The sequence below is a fragment of the Zootoca vivipara genome, chromosome 8 (genome assembly GCF_963506605.1).
Source record: "Zootoca vivipara chromosome 8, rZooViv1.1, whole genome shotgun sequence".
Taxonomy (NCBI): Eukaryota; Metazoa; Chordata; class Lepidosauria; order Squamata; family Lacertidae; genus Zootoca; species Zootoca vivipara.
In genome coordinates this window covers 3,207,585-3,233,032 of record NC_083283.1, presented here as the reverse complement: position 1 = coordinate 3,233,032, position 25,448 = coordinate 3,207,585, and the positions used below count along the sequence as shown (strand labels likewise).

Below are 25,448 nucleotides of genomic sequence, written 5' to 3'. Positions count from 1 at the left end.
AGTTAATATGTAAAAAAAAAAACCAGAAGAGGAAGTTGAGGGGGAAATTTGAGAATTGTATTATTTTTTGTTTTATGATAGGTTGTTGTTATGATAAAAATGTAAAACTTAATAAAATTTATTATAAGAAAAAGAAATGGGGGGAACTGAATTCAAGATTTGGTCAGACCTCACCAGAGCTCTGGTCAGACCTCACCTGGAGTACTGTGTCCAGTTCTGGGCACCACAGTTCAAGAAGGATACTGACAAGCTGGAACGTGTCCAGAAGAGGGCAACCAAAATGGTCAAAGGCCTGGAAACGATGCCTTATGAGGAACGGCTTAGGGAGCTGGGTATGTTTAGCCTGGAGAAGAGAAGGTTAAGGGGTGATATGATAGCCATGTTCAAATATATGAAAGGATGTCATATGGAAGAGAGAGAAAAATTGTTTTCTGCTGCTCCAGAGAAGCGGACACGGACAATGGATTCAAACTACAAGAAAGAAGATTCCACCTAAACATTAGGAAGAACTTCCTGACAGTAAGAGCTGTTCGGCAGTGGACTTTGCTGCCAAGGAGTGTGGTGGAGTCTCCTTCTTTGGAGGTCTTTAAGCAGAGGCTTGACAGGCATATGTCAAGAATGCTTTGATGGTGTTCCCTGCTCGGCAGGGGGTTCGACTGGATGGCCCTTGTGGTCTCTTCCAACTCTGCGATTCTATGATTCTAGAGGATAAATCTATGATTCTATGATTCTAAGATGGAAAAAGTTAGGAATGGCAGGCGCCAAAAATGGCACATCCATCCTTGCAAATGTTTTGCTCCTGACCTGTGATCTGTTTCTCTCTCCCAGTGACTCCATCAGTGTTCCAATGATCCCGCTGGGGCTCAAAGAGACCAAGGAGCTGGACTGGGCAGAACCCTTGAAGGTAGGAGAGTCTTCTGCCAAATGGAGTCTGGGACGATTCTGCCTTCCAAAGGCCGACTTTGGAGACTTAACAGGAGGCACAGGGAAATGGGGCTGGGGGCTCACGCTCCTTACGAAGCCCAGGGTCCCCCTGTCTAGAGACTCCTCCTTGTGCATGCATGCCTCTTTTTCAGGGCATCTTTTTCAGACAGGCAGCTGCACGGGAACCTCAGGCAAAAACCGGGAGAAGCTGTGGATTTAAACCTTGCATTTGTGCAGTAGGCTAGATCAGGGTTAATTCATCCTCGTTTTGTGGAGGCGGTGGCATTTAGCAAGCATAGCATCTTGTGAAATTCACTCCCGCACATACCCTCCACCCCCCGGATTGAAAAATCCGGGATCAGCGGCTGCGCGGCACCGGAAGTCGCTTCTACACGGAGACGCGGTGGCGGAAGTCGCTTCTACGCATGTCTGGACACTTCCGGTGTCAGCGCTTCCTGATTTCCGGTGCCCAGACATGGGCGGCGCGGCACTGGAAGTCGCTTCTACGCATGTCCAGACATGTGCAGACAGCCGGGAGCCGGGACGTGGCCACCGGCAGGAGCTTTACGGGATATTTACGGGCTATAATCAGTTCAGGATAACAGCAGGAAATGGTAACAAAATACGGGGGTTTCCCGCGAAAAATGGGAGGCCTGGCAGCTATGCTCCCGCGGGAGGCAGTGACAACTTGGGTGGCTTTAAAAAAAGGATCAGGCCAATTTGTGGAGGAGGAGAGGACTATCAATGGCTCCTAGCCACCGGGGCTATATTCTGCTTCCACGGTCTGAGGCAGCGATGTTTCTGAATCCCAGTTTCTGGAAAGCACAGGAGGGGGGAGTTGCTCTTGTGTGTGAATCCCGTTTGCCAAAACGTGTATCTGATTGGCCACAATGAGAGCAGGATGCTGGACTGGATGAGGCCATCGGGCCAATCCAGGAGGCTCCTCATATATGTTCTTAAGGGTGGAAATGTATGGCATCGGTATAGAAACTGTGTTTAGGGAAATCGGCAGCTGCCAGAGCAACCGCCTCTTGTTTTCTGTTCCTGCCCTCCCAGGAGATGATCTGGGAGCACTATGGCGAGGACGGTGCCTTGTACGAAAGCGAGATCAAAGACCTTGTGGAGCTGCGGCAGGTGAGTGAAGCTTTGCTCTCGAGAAATAGCCTGGGGTGCTCTGGGTCCCTGATTGTCCTTAGGCAATCTCCACCTCCATCGTTCTGCCCGGACACTGAGGTCCAGCACCGAGGGCCTTCTGGCGGTTCCCTCGTTGCGAGAAGCCAAGTTGCAGGGAACCAGGCAGAGGGCCTTCTCGGTGGTGGCACCTGCCCTTTGGAACGCCCTCCCAACAGATGTCAAAGAGGTAAACAACTACCAGACTTTTAGAAGACATCTGAAGGCAGCCCTGTTCAGGGAGGCTTTTAATGTTTAATAGATTACTGTGTTTTATTTTTCTGTTGGAAGCCGCCCAGAGTGGCTGGGGAAACCCAGCCAGATGGGCGGGGTATAAATAATAAATTATTATTATTATTATTACTATTATTACTATTATTATTATTATTGGCTCCCAGTATGTTTCTGAGCCTAATTCAAAGTGTTGGTGCTGAACTTTAAAGCCCTAAACAGCCTCGGCCCAGTAGACCTGAAGGAGCATCTCCACCCCCATTGTTCTCCCCGGACACTGAGGTCCAGCTCCAAGGGCCTTCTGGCAGTTCCCTCACTGCAAGAAGTGAGGTTACAGGGAACCAGGCAGAGGGCCTTCTTGGTGGTGTTACTGAAAAGGAGTCCAGGGATATTTTTGAAAGGTAATTTTATAAGGGCTGCCTTCAGATGTCTTCTAAAAGTCAGATAGGGACACAGGAACGCCCTCCCATCAAAGAAATAAACAACTATCTGACTTTTAGAAGACATCTGAAGGCAGCCCTTATAAAATTACCTTTCAAAAATATCCCTGAACTCCTTTTCAGTAACACTGGCCTACCTTGAAGGGTTGCTGTTCGGTTTGGCACAAGTTCCTTTGCAAAAACAACAATGCTGCTAGTGGGAAAACTACTACATGCATGGGATTCTAGGATCATCTGCTTATCCCTGCAGCCAGTGAAGAGTGCATTTATGACCTCACGGCCCCCTCTCCTAAATATAAAAAGCAAGGCTCCAGTCCTCATGGATCTGATATGTATGTAGGCAGGTGCCTTTTGCCGAGTCAGACCATGGGTTCACTTGGCTTAGTATTGCCCAAACTGACCAGGTTTCCATCTCTTTCCCCTTCTTTCCAGGCCATGCGCACCCCCAGCCGGAACGAGGCAGGCCTGGAGCTGCTCATGGAATACTACAGCCAGCTGTACTTCCTGGACAACCGCTTCTTCCCTCCCAACAAGAACCTTGGAATTTTCTTCCACTGGTCAGTTGCCCTCTCCCAGTCTTGCCGAGCGGATGGGGAAGACGTGGCCGGGGGTGGGAGGGCAAGCCTGGTCCGGCCCAGCCAAAACTCCCTGCAGAGATTGCCTTGGGAACAGGGCCTCCGTGCTTAGAAATGTGACCTGAGCTCCTAGAATCATAAAATTTTACAGTTGGAAGGGACCCCCAAGGGTCCTCTAGTCCAACCCCCCTGCAGTGCAAGAATCACAGCTAAAGGTTCCCTGGCAGGTGGCCATCCAACCTCTGCTTAAAAACTCCAAGGAATATTAAAGTTCAAGACAAACAACGGGTGTTTGTCTATACGATCAGCATGCTTTATTTTTCAGTACTGCTAATATTTTGTCTCAAAGCAGCAAGATTCAGTTATCTAATGCCACAATACTGTCCTTCAGGATTTTGGGGGAGGGTAAGAGCTCTTTGTATGGACTCCTTTGGGGGGTTGTGGGCTCTCATACCTTGGAGGTGTTTGAGCAGAGTTTGGATGCCCCTCTGTCATGGATGCTTTAGCTGAGATTCCTGCATTGTTGGGGGTTGGACTAGATGACCTTCGATGTCCCTTCCATCCCTACGATTCTATGGTTCAAGTGCTTGCTGGAACATCCGATGGATTAAAGCATTCTGCCCCCCCCCCATGGAACACAGGGCTTTTTTCAACCAGAACTCAGAGGAACTTAGTTCCAGCAGCTCTCAGGTGGGCTCCTTTGCCATTACAGTTGTACCTTGCATCCCAAATGCCTTTTGGCTCCCGAACGCCACAAACCCAGAAATGAGTGTTCCAGTTTGCAAACATTCTTTGGAACCTGAACATCCGACGGGGCTTCAGCGGCTTCCGATTGGCTGCTGGGGTTTCCTGCAGCCAATCGGAAGCCGCGCCTTGGTTTCCGAACGTTTGGGAAGTTGAACCGACTTCCGGAACGAATTCTTTTCAACTTCCAAGATACGACTGTGTCAGAGAAGAAGGGAGGCGTTCATGCTGAGCTCCGGCACCTCTTTTTCTCGAAAAACAGCACTGGTGCAACAGATCCACTTTTAAAAACCAAACCCCCAGATTTGTGTGTTGTGTTGTTAGGAAGGTTACTGTGAGAAAAGCAATGAGCTGTGTTAGAATGGGAGTGGAGGCACTAGCAAATCAGGATGAATCAGGGGTGTCGCAATGGGGGGGTGATGGGGGCGGGCCGCCCTGGGTTCCACTCGGGGGGGGGGTGCCACTTTGCGCCAAGCGGATTTTTACTGGGAGGCTGGAGGCTCAGTTTGGGAGTTACGTGGGTGGGGGCGCCAAGTTGCACCCCCCCTGCCGCCGCACTTCGCAGATTGGAGTTGCTGGGGGGCAGCGATCCCCCGCTACGTAACACGCATGCGCAGAGGGATGCTGCGCATGTGTCGTTACATGGCGGGGTATCACTGCCCCCGCCCCCCGCGCCTCCAGCTACAAACTCCAGGTAGAAAGCCTGCACATTTTTGCTGTGGGACCTGCAGTCCTCCAGAGGTAGTTGCACTCCAACTCCCATCAGTCCCTGCTCCCGGAATGGCCCAACGTTCAGGGACGATGGGAGTTGTAGTCCAGCAACACCCGGAGGCGCCCAGGTTGCTGCTGCTGTTGCCCAAAATTCTCCAGTTTCAACAGAGTTCCTCGTCTCCCTGCTTCTAGGTATGACTCCTTAACGGGAGTGCCTTCCCACCAGCGGGCTTTGGCCTTCGAAAAGGGGAGTGTGCTTTTCAATATCGGCGCCCTGCACACCCAGATCGGCGCTCGGCAGGACCGTACCACCTTGCAAGGCGTGGACTGCGCCATCGAGGCTTTCCAAAAGGCGTCTGGTACGTCAGATTCTCAGATTCACACCCCCTCACTACCCAAAAATTTAAAATTGTTTTTATCAATTTTTCACATGAACAAACATCAAATGGTTGCATACTTGCCAAAAGTGAAAATTACAGGAGTGCCCTTATTTCGGCTTTAGACAAATCAAATACTTGGATCTGTTTGGGTGGCGAGCAATGGGAAATCTCGTCCAGAAATAAATGAATGCCATACTACGGCGAAATGTGTCTTTTTTGAAAGTTGCTTATACAACCCTTCTGTGGCAGCTAAGTCTTTCTGATATCTTCAAGAAAGAAGATTCCACCTAAACATTAGGAAGAACTTCCTGACAGTAAGAGCTGTTCGGCAGTGGAATTTGCTGCCAAGGAGTGTGGTGGAGTCTCCTTCTTTGGAGGTCTAAGCAGAGGCTCGACGGGCATATGTCAAGAATGCTTTGATGGTGTTTCCTGCTTGGCAGGGGGTTGGACTGGATGGCCCTTGTGGTCTCTTCCAACTCTATGATTCTATGGCCACATTGCCATGCAGCATTAAACCACAGATCTGTGGGTATTCCTGCCCGATTTTTCCACTGCTGGGCTATTGCTATTTGTGGCGCAATCAGAAAGAAAACCTATTAAGTCTTTACGACCCTTGACACAACTTGAACTGAGGTCCAGTGGTCAAACTTTCTTTTCTTTTCTGGTGCAGAGTGGAGGTTAGCATTTGCCGATAGTGGAATTAAATATTACAGTGAATCAGGTATCCTGTTGTTTGTTAGCAGGGAACGGACTACATAACTGCATCTGGCCGCTTTCCTTCCATCATAGGAACAGGCCCTTTCCCCAAACTGCTAAATATCAAATCCTAGCAGTACTGAATATTTTTGTTAAATACTTTTTATTAATTTTCCATTATAAAAATCTAATATCATATTAATACCAAATAGCAATACCAATTCAAATACAAATCAGTTGCATAGCCAGTTATAAACTTTGTGTGGCTTGCCACATGCTGTACTTCAAGATCTAATTCCCTTTAATTCTGCCTCCAGACTGTTGCTCAAACAAAATACAACCCACTCTTGATAAAAATCCCTTATACCACAGCTACAATCATTAAATACGGTTCGCATTAACACGTACAATGGTACCTCCGGTTGCGAACAGGATCCGTTCCGGAGGTCCGGCCAGATCCTGAGGTTTTCGCAACCAAGGGAGAAGTGGTAGACCGCTTCTTTGCATGCGCACAAGGCAAAACACTGCCGGGTTTGCTGCTTTCGCAACCCGAAGTTTACGTTACCCGGAGGTAACATAAGCCAAGGTGCTACTGTATAATAATTTGTAAATTCGCAAGTGAAGTTCTCCTTTGTTCTTCCTTGTAAATTCGCAAGTGAAGCTCTCCTTTGTTCTTCCTGTGTGAGGTTTTAATTTCCATCAATTGTCCCCTTAATTCTTTATCAAATATTGTAGCAGTATTGAATAATGTTGCATGCTGATTGAACAGCTTTTTATTATTATTAATTTTTATTAGAGTTTTTTCCATGAAAACAAAGATTTAAACAAAAATAAATTTAAGCATAGAAGAACATAAACATACACGGATATCCCCCTATCCACTTCTTGGGGATATCTTCCTAAGTAACAAAAATATTTGGCCTTTGTTCCGCCGAACTCAGCTTCCCCTTCCCCCTGCTTTGGTTTTATTTTTCAGATTCTTACATCTCTCACTCTTCTAAGTCCAAACTTAGTTTGTTTAAATATACTTCATCAACATCCAAATAAACTCAGTTGTTACTGATGCAGGTGTTACTACATATCTGTGAGTGTTTGTAAGGTTTTACAATACATATTAAGATATTCCGAAAATTTACACCATTCTTTTTGGGTTTTCTGGTCTTTTTGTTCTCTTATCCTTCCAGTTAACTTATCCAAGTCTATATACTCTATCATTTTACGTCTCCAATCTTCAATTGATGGAATCTCTGGTGACTTCCATTGCCGTGCCAGTAACATTCTGGCCGCTGTGGTGGCATACATAAATATTCTTATGTCATCCTGTTTTGTTTCATTTCCAATTAAACCCAACAAAAATAGCTCTTGCTTCTTTGGGAATGTATATTTTAACAGCTTTTTCAGTTCGTTATAAATTAACTCCCAAAAAGGTTTAACTTTCTTCCATCTCCTTGCATTTCCAACATTGCCTGTCCTGAACAGCTTAGCTTAAAGCATTTTTTTTACAATCCTCATCTTCAGCCACTGAAAGCATCTCCAACTAGCAGTAGGAATGAATCTCTGCCAGAAATCTTGGAGCGAAGCTGCCTGTCAGTGTAGGGAACATTGAGTTTGATGGACTAATCGCCAGACTCCGTGTAAGCTTCCTGTGCTCCTGTTTCCAGGAACGCCTGTTGTTTTCTTGACCTTTAATAATCATTGGAGGTTTTTAAGCAGAGATTGGATGGCCATCTGTCAGGGATGCTTTAGTTGAGATTCCCTGCGTTGCAGGGATATTGTGGCTCTTGTTTTGCTGTTGTTCATTCAATTTATAGATCGCCCTTTATCAAAAGAACTCAGGGCAGTGTACAACACTAGAAACACATTAAAAAAAACTGGAACGGACTGTATTATTTGGGGACAATATGTGAAGGTTTACATCAGAAGCTGAATAATAAGGGAGAAATTATTAAAAGCAAATGGCAGTATTGATTAGTAGGAAGCTCTGGAATCTGAGGCATGGGGAGTCTGAAAAATTTAATATAATTAGACATAATTGGAATGTTTCCTTCAATTGGAATTGTATAATTAATTTGGATTTGTACTATAAAGTGTTATTGGGAATAATTTCAATGTGGCTTGATGTTGTTTAATTGGAAAATCTAATAAAAATTATTTTCAAAAGAAGAAGAAGAAAGAAACACGTTAAAAAACAGCAGTGATAAAAACAGAATAAAACCATAGCAGAAAGCATACTGACAGACAACCTAATAGTAAAATAACTTCTATTTCACTGTATCTGAAGAAGTGTGCATGCACACGAAAGCTCATACCAAAATAAAAACTTAGTTGGTCTTTAAGGTGCTACTGAAGGAATTTTTTTAGTAAAATAAGTGTAATAGGAAACGTCCTCTCCCCCACAATTAGATTATTTAATAGCAGTCCACCTGGGTAAAGAGGAATGTTTTTGCCTGGCGCCTGAAGATGTAACGATGGCGCCAGGCGAGCCTCTCTGGGGAAACATCTCACAATCGAGGAGCCACCACAGAAAAGGCCTGTTCTCATGTTGCCACCTCTCAAGGATGTGGGACGTAGATAAAGACCTCAGGAGACGAGCGCAGGGTCTAGGCTCGGTTTGGATTAGGGACCCCCTCAGGGTCCTTCCAGCTCTACCAGAGCCCAGGGCCTTTTCAACACTGGCTCCGGCTTGGTGGAACGCTCTGACTCATGAGACCAGGGCCCTGCGGGATCTGATTTCTTTCCGCAGGGCCTGTAAGACAGAGTAGTTCCGCCTGGAATCAACTTGATCCCCTCTTCCTCTTTCCTTTTTCCTTTTCCCTACTGTGATGGAACTCATATTTGGGGACTTCCCTGGCTTTTTCTGGCCTACGTAAGACCAGCCTGGATAGTCGGCTTTGGTGAAGATTTGACATTTTCTTCCCCAAACAGTTTTTGATTTGAGTTGCTTTTGAAATGAGGCTGCATTTTAATGTCGTATTTAATCTTGTTTTTAAGCTGTATTTTAATCAATTGTTATATCTGCTGTTAGCCGCCCTGAGCCCGGTCTTGGCTGGGGAGGGCGGAGTATAAATAAAATTTATTATAATTATTATATTACAATGCTATGGTACTAAGTGGGGCAACCCCATCTTGGCAGCTGCAGGTATGTCAAAAACGTTTAGGGCACAGTTCCAAAATCTGCGTCCTTTTTGCTCCTCGGACTTTGGACCGGAGCCGTTGTCTGTTGCCCGCGCTGAGTGCTTGGCAGAAGGGCGAATCCAGCCTTTCCGGGACCATCTCACTTCGGGGATGTTGCTCTTTCTCCCCCCCCCCCCTTGCAGGCGCCTTCAACTACCTGAAGGAGAACTTCTCCAACGCCCCCAGCCTGGACATGAGCGCAGCCTCTCTGAACATGCTGGTGCGCCTGATGATCGCTCAGGTGCAGGAGTGCATCTTTGAGAAGGTCATCCTGCTCGGAGCCCAGAGCGACTTCCTCGCCTGCCTGCAACTCGCCCAGGAAGCCGCCAGGGTACAGAATCCTTGCGCATGCCTCTCGTGGGGAGCTGGCATCATTAGGAGGGGCGCAACAAGTGGGGTTGGAATCTAAGCTAGTTGTGGGGGGGGTGGAGGGCGGCGACGGCCTGGGATTTCCATTTCCAGTATTTGGGGGAGAGCCGGTCAGTATTTTGCAGGAGCGATGGAAGCGCATAACAGAGATTTAGGTTTGCCGGTGGGTTAAGGTGCTCTGCCACCCTGGCACAACAAATGTGCTTTAAAAATAAATAAATAAAATGGAAAAAGGACGTTTGTGGCTGGGGAAGTTGGGGGAGACATACCCTGCAAGCAAATTACGGTGAACTGTCATTGTGGTATACAGTACATCTCGTCAAACAAATTACAGCGGGAGCTCAACAGGCAGCCCTGTTTAGGGAAGTTTTTAATGTGTGACATTTTAATGTATTTTAATCTTGGTTGGAAGCCGCCCAGAGTGGCTGGGGAAACCCAGCCGGATGGACGGGGTACAAATAAAAGATTATTATTATTATTATTAATGTCGTATACAGTGGTACCTCTACTTATGAATAACTCTACTTATGAATGTTTCTACTTACGAACGGAGCTCCGTCCGCCATCTTGGATGCGGTTTAGATAGGATTTTTTCTACTTACGAATTTTTAGATAGGGTTGCTTCTACTTATGAATTTTTTCTCCCAATGCATTCCAATGCATTTCAATTTACGAATGTGTGTTCGGAACGCATTAAATTCGTAAGTAGAGGTACCACTGTACTCTTTTGCCAACAAACTATGATGAACAGTAAATTGCAAGATCTCAGGCCAGAGTTGGCCTGAGTTCTTGCAATTTACTGTTTATTTCTGGACTTTCCCAAGAACTCCAATTTCGACTGCAACAAATTGCAACAGGCAAACAAATTTTGATGGGTGCTTGTGGTTGTGTCGATCTCCCTGCAGTCGAATGAGGGCAGACTCTCTGCATTGTGCAAGCCAGTCGGGGCGGATGCTCGATAAACACCTGGAGTTTCCCCTCGCGTCTGCTCCAGGCCAACAGCCACTGGGGGTGGTGGATGTGAAGTAATGTTTACCATGCCTGTGGTACCACCTTGTACCTATCCATGACATTTCCAGGTGGAAGAGGTCTACTCCTTGGTGTATCAGACAATGACCCAACCCCACGTGAAGGATTACATCCCGTTTTCATGGACCACGATGGTGCATGTCAAATCTGAGCACTTCAAGGCTCTCTCTCACTGCTACGCTGCCATGGCTCTTTGCGACTGCCCCGGTGAGTATCCGCTTTGGCTCTCTCGTGCCCGCGCCCTCAATCTCTCCCTCTGCCCCCCAAGCACAATTACTGCCTCTGCACCTGTGGCTTTTGTGCAACATGCACCCAGCTGACATTGATATGCAGCTGGGGAGCTGATACTCCCCCCCCCCAATACTGCCCAATACATTGCCATTCTTTGCAATTCCCATTTCAGTCATTCTTTCTTTTTAAGTAGTTTCCCCCCCCCCCTACTCCTTTACTGAAGAGGTTCCTGGAGAAGCTTACCCAAAAACAAAAAAACAAAAAAGACTGCACTAAGGCAATCCCTGCCCCTCAGGCTTGCGCTCTGAAAGACACGACACACAAGGAAAGGGGGAAGAGGAGGGAGGAGGAAAAAGGCGAGCTTCATAAAGTTTACAGTTCTTACATCGGCTAGCTTGGATGGAAACAGTTTGGGTCGTTTGACAAAATGGATAATTCTCAGTGGTCTGACTTGGTATAAAGGAGCATCACCTGCCTCATCCTGTGTCCATAAGCCTGCAATGCTATGTCCTGACAGTTCAAGATAGTGAAACCCCGGAAAGCAGCACTTTGCTAGCTGGACTCATAACTTGATGGGGTGGTAGAAAGCGGCATCCTCTGTACCTGGGCGCTTTTCTGAGTAGATCTGGCCTAGATTTTGAATCGGACAAGCCTGGGGCTGATTTGGATCTGAAACCAGCCTGGTCTTGGCTTCACTGCCTCTCCCCATTTTGTGCATCTCTGGAGGAGAACGGTCTCTGACTGGCTCGGCAGCCTGTCGGCAAACTCCTCGCCAGACTGAGCCCCAAGCCAAGCTGGCATGTGCCGCCTACGATGCCAGCCTCTTTGGACCGTAATGGGCTTAGGGCAGCGGCGGCTGATTCCAAGGTGTTGTTTTCAGAGCAGGGAGGAAGTTGCTCAGCTGAGCCTCCTTAGCGGTTAACTGTCTCCTCCGAGTGCTTAGAGCAGCCCTAATCCCAAAGTTCATTCCTAACGTAAGCAGATTAGCCGGGGCTTTGGCCGGGGAATGATAATAAATGCAGGGGGGATTACCTCTACGGACTGTTTTGCGTCTCACAAGGACTTGGGTCATGTGGTCTCCGCCGCGCTCAGGACTAGAGACTTGGCAAGCGGCGATTGCCCAGAGAATTGGGCAGGGTTTAGAAACCAGCTGGATTTCAAGTAGTCTGGCATGTCTTGCCTTGCGGCTTGCGGCTTTTCATAGAATCATAGAATCATAGAGTTGGAAGAGACCATGAGGGCCATCCAGTCCAACCCCCTGCTAAGCAGGAAACACCATCAAAGCATTCTTGACATATGCCTGTCAAGCCTCTGCTTAAAGACCTCCAAAGAAGGAGACTCCACCACACTCCTTGGTAGCAAAGTCCACTGCCGAACAGCTCTTACTGTCAGGAAGTTCTTCCTAATGTTTAGGTGGAATCTTCTTTCTTGAAGTTTTAATCCATTGCTCCGTGTCCGCTTCTCTGGAGCAACAGAAAACAATCCTTCTCCTTCCTTTTCTTCTTCTTTTTGGAAAATAGCAAATTGAACAAGGGAGGAAAAAGAGAGGAAAAGCTCACGTTGAGCGAGCAGGACAGCACAGCCATCTTAAATTAAACTTCTAAGTCAGTGTAAGTCATCCACAGGTAGCATTCGACTCTGTTTCATTCAAAGCAGACCCATTGAAATGAATGGACCTATCTCTGCCGTGTTCATTCATTTAAATGAGTCTGAATAAAAGCTTATGAGGAACGGCTTAGGGAGTTGGGTATGTTTGGCCTGGATAAGAGGAAGATATCATAGCCATCTTCAAATACCCGAAGGGCTGTCACATGGAAGAGGCAGAAAGCTTGTTTTCTGGTGCTCCAGAAGGGTAGGACTTGAACCCATGGCTTCAAGTTTCAAGAAAGGAGATTCTGACTAAACTGCCAGGAAGAACTTTCTGGCAGTAAGAGCTGTTGAGCAGTGGAACAGACTCCCACAAGAGGTGGTGGACTCTCCTTCCTTGGAGGTTTTTAAGCAGAGGTTGGGTGGCCATCTGTCATGGATGCTTCAGCTGAGATTCCTGAATTGAAGGGGGTTGGACTGGATGACCCTTAGGGGTCCCTTCCAATGCTACGATTCTGTGATTCCTCCCAAGTAAGCCTTTTCCTGGTCTGTTTCCTGCAGCTCCGCCTGACACGGATCTCCCGGAGCATGAAAAAGCTTTCCTCCAGTTCCACGTCACCCCGCCAAAGGGCCCAGACGTCCGGCTGCTCTTGCAGGACCACGAAGAGCGAAGGAAGCTGGGTAAGCCCCCCTCCCAGGATTCCTCCACCCTCCTTCCCCTGCCTGATACTGGCTTAGAGCAGCCATCCCCAAACTTCGGCCCTCCAGATGTTTTGGACTACAATTCCCACCATCCCTGACCACTGGTCCTGTTAGCTAGGGATCATGGGAGTTGTAGGCCAAAACATCTGGAGGGCCGCAGTTTGGGGATGCATGGCTTAGAGCATCCTTGGACAACATGGTGGCTTCCAGAAGTCAGCTGGCCTTTGACCTGACCCAGCCGCAGAGCTCTCCTTAACTTTGCACATAGTTAAATGGTGCATGAACATGCCAAGAGAAGTCGGGAGGTGCTTCTGAATCCTGGTTGCTGAAACCACAGGAGGGCGATAGTTGTGCTCGGATCCTGCTTGCAGGCTTCGCACAGGCCTCAGGTTGACTGCTGTGAGAAGAGGATGCTGAATTTTAATAGGGACAGGTGTTAAGGTTCTGCACTTAGGCAGGAAGAACCACCTGCACAAATATAGGATGGCGGACACCTGGCTTTTCTAGCAGGACCTGTGAAAATTATCTAGGGATCCTGATGGACCACAAGTTTCACATGAGTCAGCAGTGTGATGCAACAGCAAAAAAAGCTAATGCTATTCTAGGCTGCATCAACAAAAGTCTAGTTTCCAGACCAAGGGAAGTAATTTTCCCGCTCTATTCTGCCTTGGTTATTAGAGAACACTTGGGTACCACAATTGGGCACCACAATTTATGAAGGATGTTGACAGGCTGGAAGGTGTGCAGAGGAGGAAGACCAAGATGATCTGGGGTCTGGAAACGAAGCCTTATGAGGAGTGCTTGAAGGAGCTGGGTAGGTTTAGCCTGGAGAAGAGGAGACTGAGAGCAGACTGGAGAGCCATCTTCCGATATCTCAAGGGCTGCTTGTTGACGAAGGAAGTTTGTTTTAAGTGGAATGGATGGTGGCTGGGGGTTTATTGGCAGAGGTTGGATGGACATCTGTCATGCATGCTCCAGTTGAGATTCCTGCAATGCAGGGGGTTGGACTAGATGACCCTCGGAGTCCCTTGCAACTCTTCAGTTTTAGGATTCTGTGATTCTTTGACTGGGCGGGCCACTGATTTGTATCCTGCAGGCTCTTCTCATGTTCTGACCAAATACTATATTTGTGTGTGTTTGTAGGAAAGGCTCACCTCAGAAAGGCCATCATGAGGCACGAGGAAGCCATGAGGATCCACAGCCTGTGCAAGATATTGAGGAAGATGGACATCCTCCAGGAGGTCCTCTGCTTTGCCCACAAGCGGTCACTCGGCAAGTACTCGGAGATCGACCATGAGGAAGACTTCTTCGAGACAGCGGACGCCCCCAACATCCACCGTAAGTGAGCAGTGGGGAGGCAGCGGGCCGAGGGATTAGCACAGGCATCCCCAAACTGCGGCCCTCCAGATGTTTTGGCCTACAATTCCCATGATCCATAGCTAATAGGACCAGTGGTCGGGGAAGATGGGAATTGTAGTCCAAAACATCTGGAGGGCCGAAGTTTGGGGATGCCTGGATTAGCACATGCTGCCTTCCAGGATATGTGCGTGAGAGCACCTCCTTCCCTCCAACATGCCTCAGATGAAAATGGGGACGTTTCTTGCTCCCCACAACTGACCTTCCTCCACCCCCATTTTTTGTGTCCTCCTTGCCAAGCGTTTCCTATCAGAAGAAGTGCCGTTACACCAACAGGACATGGCATGCAAGCTGCCCGCTGCCCTGTTCTTTGGTAGATTCACAGGAAGAAAAATGCACACCGATAAATACATTTTAGAAAGAGGCAAGATTAGACATGAACACACAAAGCATTATTTTTTTAAAAAAATCCAGACTCCTTATTATTATTAATAATAATAATAATAATAATAATTTTATTTAAATTTTCAGATTTGCCAACAACCATCAAGCAAACAAATAAATAAAACGATTTCCATAAGTTCCCTGGGACTCCCCTCCTTACGTTAACTTTTTTCTCCTGCATCTTCTCTTAGTCCAATTCTATTAAATCTCCAATAAAACCACAGTGCAACTTTTAACTACAAGCGCCATTCCAATCCTACTAATAATTGTCATTGTTTACAATGATTTTTTTTCAGGTAAATTATATACTTTCCCCTTTCCTTATGGAAATTTTGGTCGTCCTGGTTAAGACCCCTTGCGGTTATTTATTATCTGCCCTTCACTCCAAAGTCCCAGGGCAGTTTTATTACAGCATCAATGCGCAATATTTTTAAAAATGCTTTAAAACAACCTGCCAAGTTACAGGAAAGGGGAGAATCTGTGACTCCCTGTCTTCTGAGCAGAGGGGGAATTCCCTTCTGGACACAGAGATTTTGCCAGGGGTCATCAAAAGGGATCTCTTAGCAGGCTTAAGGACTAGAAACATGCCCAAGGAAAGGAAAAGACAGCTGAAGCGATGCTGGATTCTTTGTGCCCAGAGTGAAACGCTGGGTTTCTGTGGAACACCTGCTTTTCCTTGGCTTCTATCTACTTGCAGTCCTTAGGGATCCAGCTCCAGAAGCGATACGTACTGATATATTTGTGCAGGCTTCCCCCAACCTGGTGCCTTCTAGACGTTTTGGACTACAACTCCCATCAGCCCCAGCCAGCGCACGCTGATGGGAGTTGTAGTCCCAAGAATTCTGGAGGACGCCAGGTTGACAAAGGCTGGTTCAAAGCACCACTTCCTGTGCCCCTCCTCTCTCTCAGCCTTGTTCCCCCCCCTCTCTCTCTTTTAGCAAAAACTCACCAGAGGCCAGAAATCAAATCTCCCAACTTCTCCAAGGTGAAAGTCACAGACATCTTCCACAGGCTGGTAAGTACCAAAGGGCCTGGATGAGGCCAGGTTTTGGTGCCGCGTAAGCGTAGAGTGGATCCATTGCCAACAGATCTCGGAGGTCCGCCCTCCTGTCTTCCCCCTTTTGTCCCTCCCTTGTAATGCTATAGAGCTCCATGTCACGCAGTGAAATGGGCGTAGGGCTGCCTCTGAAGATGGTTCGGAAACTTCTGCTGGTGCAGAATATGCTCACCAGGGCAAGACCATATGAGCATATTACACCGATCCTGTTCCGACTGCACTGGCTACCAATTAGTTTCCAGGCCCAAGTGCTGGTTTTGACCTTTAAATGGCTCAGGACCGCAAGGACTGCCTATCCAAATATGAACTGCCCTGGACCCTGTGATCATCACAGGCCCTTCTCCATGAGAAGTCCGGAGTGTGGCAGTGTAAGAACGGGCCTTGCCTTGCACCTTAGTTACATCTTTAGGTGCCTGGTTCCTCTTCTGACCTTTAAAGGTGCTGACCTTTAAAGCCCTAAACGTCTCCACCCCCATTGTTCTGCCCGGACACTGAGGTCCAGTGCCGAGGCCTTCTGGCGGTTTGCTCACTGCAAGAAGCAAAGCTACAGGGAACCAGGCAGAGGGCCTTCTCGGTGGTGGCGCTCGCCCTGTGGAACGCCCTCCCATCAGATGTCAAGGAAATAAACAACTACCTGACATTTAGAAAACAACTGAAGGCAGCCCTGTTTAGGGAAGTTTTTAATGTGTGACATTTTAATGTATTTTAATCTTTGTTGGAAGCCGCCCAGAGTGGCTGGGGAAACCCAGCCAGATGGGCGGGGTACAAATAATAAATTAATATTATTCTCCCAGGCCTTTGGCTATAACAATAATAATTAATAAGGGCCTTTGGGGGTTATTGTTTTGTTTGGGATTATGTTATGTATTTTTGTGTTTTTATGCTGTGAACGTTCCGTGATCCTCGAACGAAGGGCAACGTGTAAATTTACCAAAGGCTAAGATCAATACCCAAAGTTCTTTGCAGTTCCACATAGAGCAGATTGCTGTAGTCCAGTCTGAAATTCAGAGCACACTCGTCTGCACAGCAAGGGATGTGTCCCTACCAAAAGGACAATCCCACGAGCCGCCGTCTTGCAGCAGAGGTGGTACATCTTGAGTGTCGGTTTCTGGGAACCCCACGGGGGAGAATGTTTTCAGACTTCCCACGGAGGCATCTCTCTGGCCCCCCTGGGAACTGGATGCTAATTCTCTGCTTTGCGGGGGCTGCTCTGAAGTTCTTGGCGCCAGGAAGGCGCATGCATTTTGGGGGTGCGTAATGCGCCCCCAGCCCTGGAAGACTCTCCTGCAGTACTTCCATCTGCCTCCCGCAGGGTCCGCTGTCGGTTTTCTCCGCCAAGAACAAGTGGCACCCCCCGAGGACGGTGCGCCTGGTCCGAGGCGAGAGCGGCTTTGGGTTCACCCTCCGAGGGGATTCCCCGGTGCTCATCGCTGGAGTCATCGCTGGAGGCTGTGCGGCGGTAAGTGGCTGGTCTTGCGGTTGGGAACGTGGGCTGCCTGGCTCAGCATGTGGGAAGCTGGCCTATACAGTGGAACCTCGGTTGGCGAACGTAATCCGTTCCAGAAGACTTCTCGGCTTCCGAAACGTTCAACAACCGAGGCGCAAAGGGCTGTCGGCAACTTCAATGTTGAAAACTGAGAAACGCTCCTCAGAAGCCATTCGACTTCTGAGGCACATTCGAAAATGGAAGCAATTACTTCCGGGTTTTCGGCGTTTGGGTTCCGAAACATTCGACTTTTGAGATGCTCGGAAAGCGGGGTTCCACTGCACATATGTGAACTCTCGCTGGTTGAACCTTCAGCTCCCCCACACCTGAAGGATTTCTACAAATCGGTTCAGTATGCAGAGAAAATATCTAGAAGTGTAGCCAGAGAGAGAGAGAGTGTGTGTGTCCATAATGCATTGTGATTTCCCCCCTAGGAAATAATGTTTTTATTACACGTCTTGTATTTTCATTTTGTATTTCTATGCTGTGATCCGCCCCAAGGGCTTTGGATGAAGGGCGGTGAATGGATTTAATAAATAGTAACTCACACGGAGTAAGTGAAGTTAATTCTTTAGGATAAAAACAGGATCTGCTCAGGAGTGCATAGCAACTTTTCTTCTGTGGGGCTTGCCTCTATGAGGCAGACTGAAGGTCCCCACCTTCCCAAGTCCCGTCCTTTCCAGGGTTTTTGCCAAGCGACTGGAGACTGTGCTATGTGCCTGCCTGTCACAGGGTGAGCGTTGCGACTACTCTAGTGTAACGACTCTGCACGCCCTTGCCTTTTCATGCTTTTATTATGTGCAGTCTATTTACAGTGATAGAGCTATACAGGATACATCCGTCTAGTCCGAACCAGAACCCTGGAATGGCGTGCTCCGCGTCTTCTTCCAGCATAAGAGTCTGGGCACGCCAAATTGCCTTCCGCGTTTTCTCCTGCGTAATTCCGGAACCGGAGGGGAAAAGGGCCTCCTTTCCCTGTTTTCCTTCTCCCCCTTTCCCCCCTCGCTCTCTTCCTCTCCCACGTGTAGCAGGGGCTCTGCTATGCTGCCAGAGTCCCGTCTCCTCCTTTCTCTTTCCTCACTTGACTCTTCCCCCTCCCCGCTGGCACTACTGCTGGTGGAGGAGCTGCTCCTCAGGATGGGAGGGGGCTCTCTGTGCGCTCTGCCCCTTACACTGCCTTTGCTCCTTCTACTTTATCTCTTGCTGACCAAAATCCTTCACAGCCTTGGGGTTCCTGAAGGTCTTGGTGCCCCTTCCCCTCCCTCCCTCTTCCCTATTCTGTGGGGGGTGGGGTTCCCAGCTCCCCTGGGCCTCACCTCTCCTCGCTGGGTTTCCAGGACGCCGGCCTGAAGGAAGGGGACTACATCGTCTCCATCAACGGCAAGGACTGCAAGTGGTCCAAGCATGCAGAGGTGGTCCAGCTCCTGAAGGAGGCCGGGGACGAGGGAGCAGATGTCGGCGTCATCACCCTGCAGTACTCCGAAGGGCAGAGTGTGGTAAGCAGGCTGGGGGGCTGGGGTGAGCAAAGGCCCGTTGGAGGGGGGGCAGGGTAGTCCTCCTAGTGGTGCAGCAATAAAACTGCTGGCACATTTGCAAAGCTAAGCAGGGTCTGGTCTGGTTTTGGGTTGGATGGGAGACCTATGGGTTGAGATTCCCACATTGCAAGGGGGGTTGGACTAGATGACCCTCGGAGTCCCCTTCCGACTCTACAATTCTCTTAGGATTGCTCAGGGAACTGCAGGATGCGTCACTTAGATCAGTGGTTCCCAAAGTGGACAGGAGCGCCTCCTGGTGGGTGGCGGCAGCAGGATTTACCTGGGGGGGGTGTTTAGAGGCAGGGGGCGCTGGGGGGGGATAAACAACTAAATAATTGAATAAATAAATGGCCATTAGTCTTTGAAAAGCTGGCATCACCTGGTCAAGCTCTTCAGTTTTGTTGAATTAATCAGACTAAACAGGTTTAATCGGATTTTTTTAAAATAAATGCGCAGTTGTTACTGTTTTATTTTATTCTGTTCTTGTGCTCCTTAGTGGGTTGCACAAACCGCTGTTCTGAATGATGCGTTTTACAGGTTAGGGGGCACTGGGGGTGAGTTTATGGAACAAAGGAGGCAGTGGCCCAGGAAAGTTCAGGAACCATTAATTTAGGTAATTCGTTTGTTTGTACGCTCACCTGGGCAGCATGAAGAACATAGAGTTGGAAGGGACCCCAAGGGTCATTTAGTCCAACCCCGCACGATGCAGGAATCGTTGCATGTCTTATGCCGAAGCGATGAACGCTTTATGGTTCTGCTCTGCTGGAATTTGATGAGAACGTTCAACAAAAGTTAAATGCTAGTAAGCTAGTGGTCTCCTTCCACTTCTCCTCCACCCGAACCCCGTCTTTTTTTCTCCCTCTGAAAGGTGGACAAGAAGCCTTCAGCGATGGGTCCTGGCGTTGCTGGTGGTGGCGGCAGTAGTGGCCTTCTGAAGAGCAACAAGGAGAACTGCCGGAAGACCCTGATTCAGAGCAAAGGCGCCAGCTCCATTCTGGCATGGGGCAAGCGAAGCAAGCGAAGCAAAAGCAGCAGCAGCAGCAGCTACAGCCTCCCTTTCTCTGCCGTGGGGGACAACGAGCTGGCCTGCTGAGTGGCTCCCACTTCCTGCCCCTGCTCCTTCACTCCGCGGGCGGGAGAAGGAGGCGCCAGGTTGCCGGCCAAGGATGCCCACCCCACTGGCATTTTTGGAGCATGTAAGGCGGCTCGAGGAGGAGTCGAGGATTCTGCTGAGGCTGGCTTCTGAAAAGCAGGGAATTCGAACTCAGGGCTAGGAGAGGCTCAGCATCCCTCCAAATGCCAGGTGGCAGGGTGAGGGCTGCTGCCCGCAAGCCCCATTTTCCTGGGGGCATCCGGCTGGAGGCAAGATGGTGGAGCCACAAGCAGAGCTCTTTCAAATAACGCGCCTTCTAACCAGCCTCCAACGCCAGCAGGTTCGGAGGACCCCAAGATGCCTGTTTGCAGCGTTCTAATTTCCTAATGCCCAAGGCATTGCTTGAGTCATAGCGGTGGGCAAGTGGCCGTTTGGGATTTGAGCCGTGTAAGAGGAGCATTCGTGTCCGGTCCTTGGGAAACGGTGCCCTGGCTCTTGCTCTGCCTGGCCTGGCATTGCAAACCTCTCCGCGGCTCCTGCGTTCGGGACAATGCAGGTTTCAACTCGCTGCTAGGAAGACCATCAACAGATCTAGGAGACGAGTCATAGGAGCAAAATGGCTGGTTTTTAGTTCCACCTGTAGCAAAGTGGCTCAGTTTAGTTCCACCTGTAGGGAAGCAACGTAAGGGAGGCAAGTGAGCAATTATCAAACCATTTTTGAAAGCGAAGCATGGATCACAAGCCACTTGCAAAGGAGAACCGAAACCGTGGTTTGAACTGACTTTGTAAACTCTGGTTTGTGCTGTGATTTGGTGCACGTCCTGGTTATTATAGGCATTCCTCTGCAGAAGCCTTCAGGCTTGCCAATCTTTCTGGGATCATGGAAGAAACATGAGGCTAATGGTGCGATCGTATACATGTTTACTTGGAGGCATGTTAATAATGGCACTTGCTCCCTGAGAAGTGTGTTTAGATCCGCAGCCGGAGGGTCTGAGGGACGCAGTCCCTGGTTCAAATTCTGCAGCCACCAGCTGCTTACCTAGGTGGCCTTAGACAAGCCTTTCTCTTGCCCCCAGATCCCAACCCACAACTTGGGGAGTAATACTTGGCCTGCCTTACAGGGCCTCTCGTAAGGATTATTACAGGTTTTAACACATGTCAGGCGTTTTGGAAATAGTCTTTGCCCGGTGACACAAATCTCCCATCTGCCAGGGGATGTTGCGGTTCGGTGCTCTGTAAGTCCAGTGGTTTTTTAAAGCACTTTGGCATATTCCAGCAGCCACTGAGATGGGGGCACAAGCAGGTTTTTTTTCTTTCCTGCTGCTGTACTTCTTCTGCAGTTTGCAAATTGCTCTTGCGGCATGGAGCAGTCTTTGTCCCACACTGCAGGCGATGGTGATGTCGGTGACAGAGCGAGGCAAGTCTACTACACAGCTTCCATCTATAAATTTGGGGTGGGCTCCCCCTTTTGCCTGGGGTGCACGTCCTCCTGCTGTTGGCATGGAGCAGAGGTTCCCAATTTGGGGATGGGCCACCTCCACCTTGGTTCTATAAACTCACCCCGAGTGCCCCCCTACCTTATAAAAAGCATTATTCAGAATAACAGCTTGCATCAAGTTACAGGTAGGTAGCCGTGTTGGTCTGACGTAGTCGAAACAAAATAAAAAAAATTCCTTCTAGTAGCACCTTAGAGACCAACTACCGTAAGGTTGTCATTGGTATGAGCTTTCGTGTGCCTGCACACTTCTTCAGATAGGATCAAGGAAGGTAATAACACAATAATAAAATTCAAAACAGTATTGATGAATCAAAATCCAATTAAAACTATTTAGTTCGATTGGTTCAAGAAGATGGATGGACTTGAGCTGGGGGTGCCAGTTTTCCAAAGTTCGATAGCTATTTACACCTCCAGTGCTGCCTTGCTTCCCCCTTGCCTCTTAGTGCCCCCTAGGGAATCCCCCTTCCCCCCCTCTCCAGGGCACCATTGCCACACCTGTCGGGGTGCATGTGTCCTTTTTAAAACAAATGAAAAACATCAAGCTGCACCCAAATCTGGTGGAAGGAAATAATTAAGCTAGGAACAAAAGGCAGCTCTTCTGCCAGTAGCCATGGTGCCAGCCTGTTTTGTCCGGAGCCCCTCTGTGTGCAGCTACTGGCAAATAGGCAGAGAGTGTTGCGTTCAGCTTCTGCCCGAGGGCTTTCCATGGGTATCTCATTGGCCACAGCAAGAGCAAGATGCTGGACGAGAGAGGCCGCTGGCCTTATCTAGCAAGCAGTCTCCTCTTTTTCTCTGAAGTTTGCAAGCGCAAAATATTCTGGTGGCCGCTTCTATTTTCATTTGCAGTGATGGGAAGCCAGTGTGCTCATCTCACCAAAATGAACTCGGCGTTTTGCAGTTAATAGGAATAAGAATCTCTAGGCCAAGTGGACTCACAATCTGCAATTGACAAAATATTTGGAAAACTCTCGCTGTTCCTAGTAGGCTTGCCCACTCTCTTCTGTTGCACTTTGGGGAGGGGGAAGGGAAGAGAACCTGCACGTTTTCTGTGTTTGCCTCCTCTGAGATTGTTACTGGCAAGAGAAGTGCGGCTGCAGTGCATGAGGATTCGAATTCAATCCCCAGCATCCCTAGGTAAAAGGGTCTTGAGTAGCGGGTGATGGCTGAAGAGCTGTGGCCTTGGAGAGCCACTGCCAGTCAGAGTTGGCACACTCCTGGACCAGAGGAACAAATAAGCCAACTGGGTGCTATAAGGCCGCTTCCTAGCAAAGTAGGCAGCTTCAGGCCAAGGAGGAAGTGAATGAGGGCAGCTGACCCCCTGGCCCTGGGGAAGGGGCACAGCTCAGTGGCAGAGCAGCTGCTTTGCATGCAGGTCCCAGGTTTAATCCTGGCGTCCCCTGGTAGGGTTGGGAGAGACTCCCTGCCTGAAAACCTAGAGAGCTATTGAGCTGCTCAGTGTAGACCAGGCATGTCCAACAGGTAGATCGTAGATCACTGGCTCCCCCCAATGAAGCTCAACAAGTTTGGGTCCCCTAAAAAAGTTCAACACTTTTGCCCTGCATCCCCCAAAATGGGGCCTCTCTCCCCCTTAAAAAAAAGCTCAACAACTTTGACCTGAACCCTCCAAAAGGGGTTAGATCACTGCCAGTTTTTAACTGTGAGTAGATCATAGTCTCTTGGGAGTTGGCCACCCCTGGTGTAGACAATGCTGAGTTAAATGACTCGGGATAAGGCAGTATCCTGGTAGGAGATTTGATGCTAAGGCTCTCCAAAGTGCTCTGCTCCATTTTCAAGGGCAGTCGGTGCTCGAAACCTTCCCAATCCTACTTTGCTGCAAATGCAAGGAATTCAATTGAGAAAGATCGGGAGGGCATACAGGTTTGTTCTCTAAATCAGAGGATGCTTTGGGCCCATAAAACAGGCCCTACGTTAGGGCTCCCCTTCTGCCACCAGGCAGGCCCACCCCAACCCAAACATCTGTCTCACAGCCTTTCACAGAGAGCAGTTTTTAAAAAAATGATACAGTGGTGCCTCGCTAGACTAATTTAATTCGTTCCGCAGGTCAATTCTTATAACGAAAAATTCGTCTAGCGAATCCCATAGGAATGCATTGAATTTTTATTTATTTTTTATTTTGCCCATAGGAACGCATTAATTGGATTTCGATGCATTCATATGGGAAACCGCAATTCGCTAGACGAATTTTTTGTAAAACGAATTCGTCGAGTGAGGCAACCTCCACTCGAAAAATCCTTTCGTTAAGCGAAAAATTCGTCTTACAGGGCGTTCGTCTAGCGGGGCACCACTGTATTTCCAGCTGACCAAATGGCTGCAGGCAGCTCAAGTAAGGAAGTTGAAACTGCAAGGCAGCCCAGATGCCACAGTGGGTAAGATACCGTACGCGAGCATCAACCACCACATTTGGGTTTTGTCCCGTTTTCCTGTTGGTTCCCTTTATCTGCCCTTTTGGAGACCAAAACCTTCAGCCGCCGTCATTTTCAGTATCTGTAGAAGCTGCAGGGGGTTTCGGTTGTTTTGTTAGCTGCTCAAATGTGGAAATAATTTATAGCTTGATCTAACTTAATAATAAACCAAACTTCCTTTTTTAAAGGCAGATATTTTCCACATTACCTCCTGGTTTAGAAACACATACACACTCCCTCTGCAACACAGCGGTTCGTTTTTTGGGTAGGTGGAAATACTGGCCATTGTTATTTTAATCCTTTCACAAGAGCATACAGTGGTACCTCGGTTTATGAACACAATTGGTTCCGGAAGTCTGTTCATAAACTGAAGCGTTCATAAACTGAAGCGAACTTTCCCATTGAAAGTAATGGAAAGTGGATTAATCCGTTCAAGATGGTCCGCGGAGTAACTGTTCATAAACTGAAGCAAACTTTTCCATTGAAAGTAATGGAAAGTGGATTAATCCGTTCCAGACGGGTCCGTGAAGTACTTAACTGAAGCGTTCATAAACTGAAACATGGGTGTAATTGGTTCCGGAAGTCTGTTCATAAACTGAAGCGTTCATAAACTGAAGCGAACTTTCCCATTAAAAGTAATGGAAAGTGAATTAATCCGTTCCAGATGGGTCCGCGGCGTTCATAAACCGAAAATTCATAAACCGAGGTGTTCATAAACCGAGGTTCCACTGTATTCCAAAACAGACGGGATTGCCCATTTTTGTGGCCACCAAGAGGGGTTACAGGTGGAAGTGTAGGTAAAGTTCAAGCCTTTCAGAGCATGGAAATGAAGGGTCCGGTTTGCTAACTGCAAATTGAAACCTTGGCAGCCCAATGCAATAAACTGCAAAGCCCTGTTGCTTTAAATCAGCCTTGTGTCTCACTCTGGCTCTTCTGTAGCAGAAACTCCTGATTGTTGTCCATTTAAAGAACAGGAACACTGATTTTTTCCCTCCGTGAATGTTTTCCTTTTCTCATGATTGGGACTCCTGAACCCGCGAGAAATGATTTAATTTGAGCCGAAGTGTTAAGTAGCAACCTAGGGCTCGATTTGTGTTTTTGCTGCGGCTTGCTGGCTCCTTATGTTTTCTTAATGTGGATTCTGATGCAAGCGAGAGGGTGGAAACACCGCAGATATGTAGAAATGTGTAAACTTGGATTTGAAAATTGAGAAGGGGTGTATTTGCAAATGAAGAGGGGCTTACACATCCCTGCTACCCTGCCCACCTTTAACGTTGACAGTGTTAATTTGAGCGTAGGCTCAACCCCACGACCTACTTTGTATCTGATTTCAGCCTTGGAAAATGTGACGATAGCAATAAAAAGAGTGCCTCTGAGCATGCGCTGTGCTTGTCTTTGTATTCCCTCCCTGCCAAGTAACTACAGCCAGTCTTCAAGCACCCAAGCACTGTTGGAAGGTGGAGCATGGCCCAGCTGGAAGAAAGCCTGAGACCCCCCACCCCAGGGGTTGTTAGCGATGCACACCCCACCATACTGGCTGGTATCTAATGTTCACTGATACCTGGAGTTTCTGCAAGGTACCCCATTCCTGTT

The 25,448-nt window shown here is 48.3% G+C and overlaps 1 protein-coding gene across 1 annotated transcript in view; it reads left to right on the top strand.

Moving 5' to 3' along the window:
• Positions 1–25,231, top strand: part of RHPN1 (rhophilin Rho GTPase binding protein 1) — a 48,517-nt gene extending 23,286 nt beyond the window's left edge. The window contains exons 4-15 of the mRNA XM_035125643.2: positions 829–904; positions 1,981–2,058; positions 3,198–3,322; positions 4,988–5,154; positions 9,189–9,376; positions 10,494–10,650; positions 12,823–12,942; positions 14,107–14,301; positions 15,702–15,778; positions 17,133–17,279; positions 18,644–18,802; positions 19,710–25,231. Coding sequence (XP_034981534.1) covers positions 829–904; positions 1,981–2,058; positions 3,198–3,322; positions 4,988–5,154; positions 9,189–9,376; positions 10,494–10,650; positions 12,823–12,942; positions 14,107–14,301; positions 15,702–15,778; positions 17,133–17,279; positions 18,644–18,802; positions 19,710–19,934 — 1,714 coding nt within the window. The 3' untranslated portion in view covers positions 19,935–25,231. The remainder of the gene's footprint in view (positions 1–828; positions 905–1,980; positions 2,059–3,197; positions 3,323–4,987; positions 5,155–9,188; positions 9,377–10,493; positions 10,651–12,822; positions 12,943–14,106; positions 14,302–15,701; positions 15,779–17,132; positions 17,280–18,643; positions 18,803–19,709) is intronic.
• Positions 25,232–25,448: the final 217 nt, after the last annotated feature.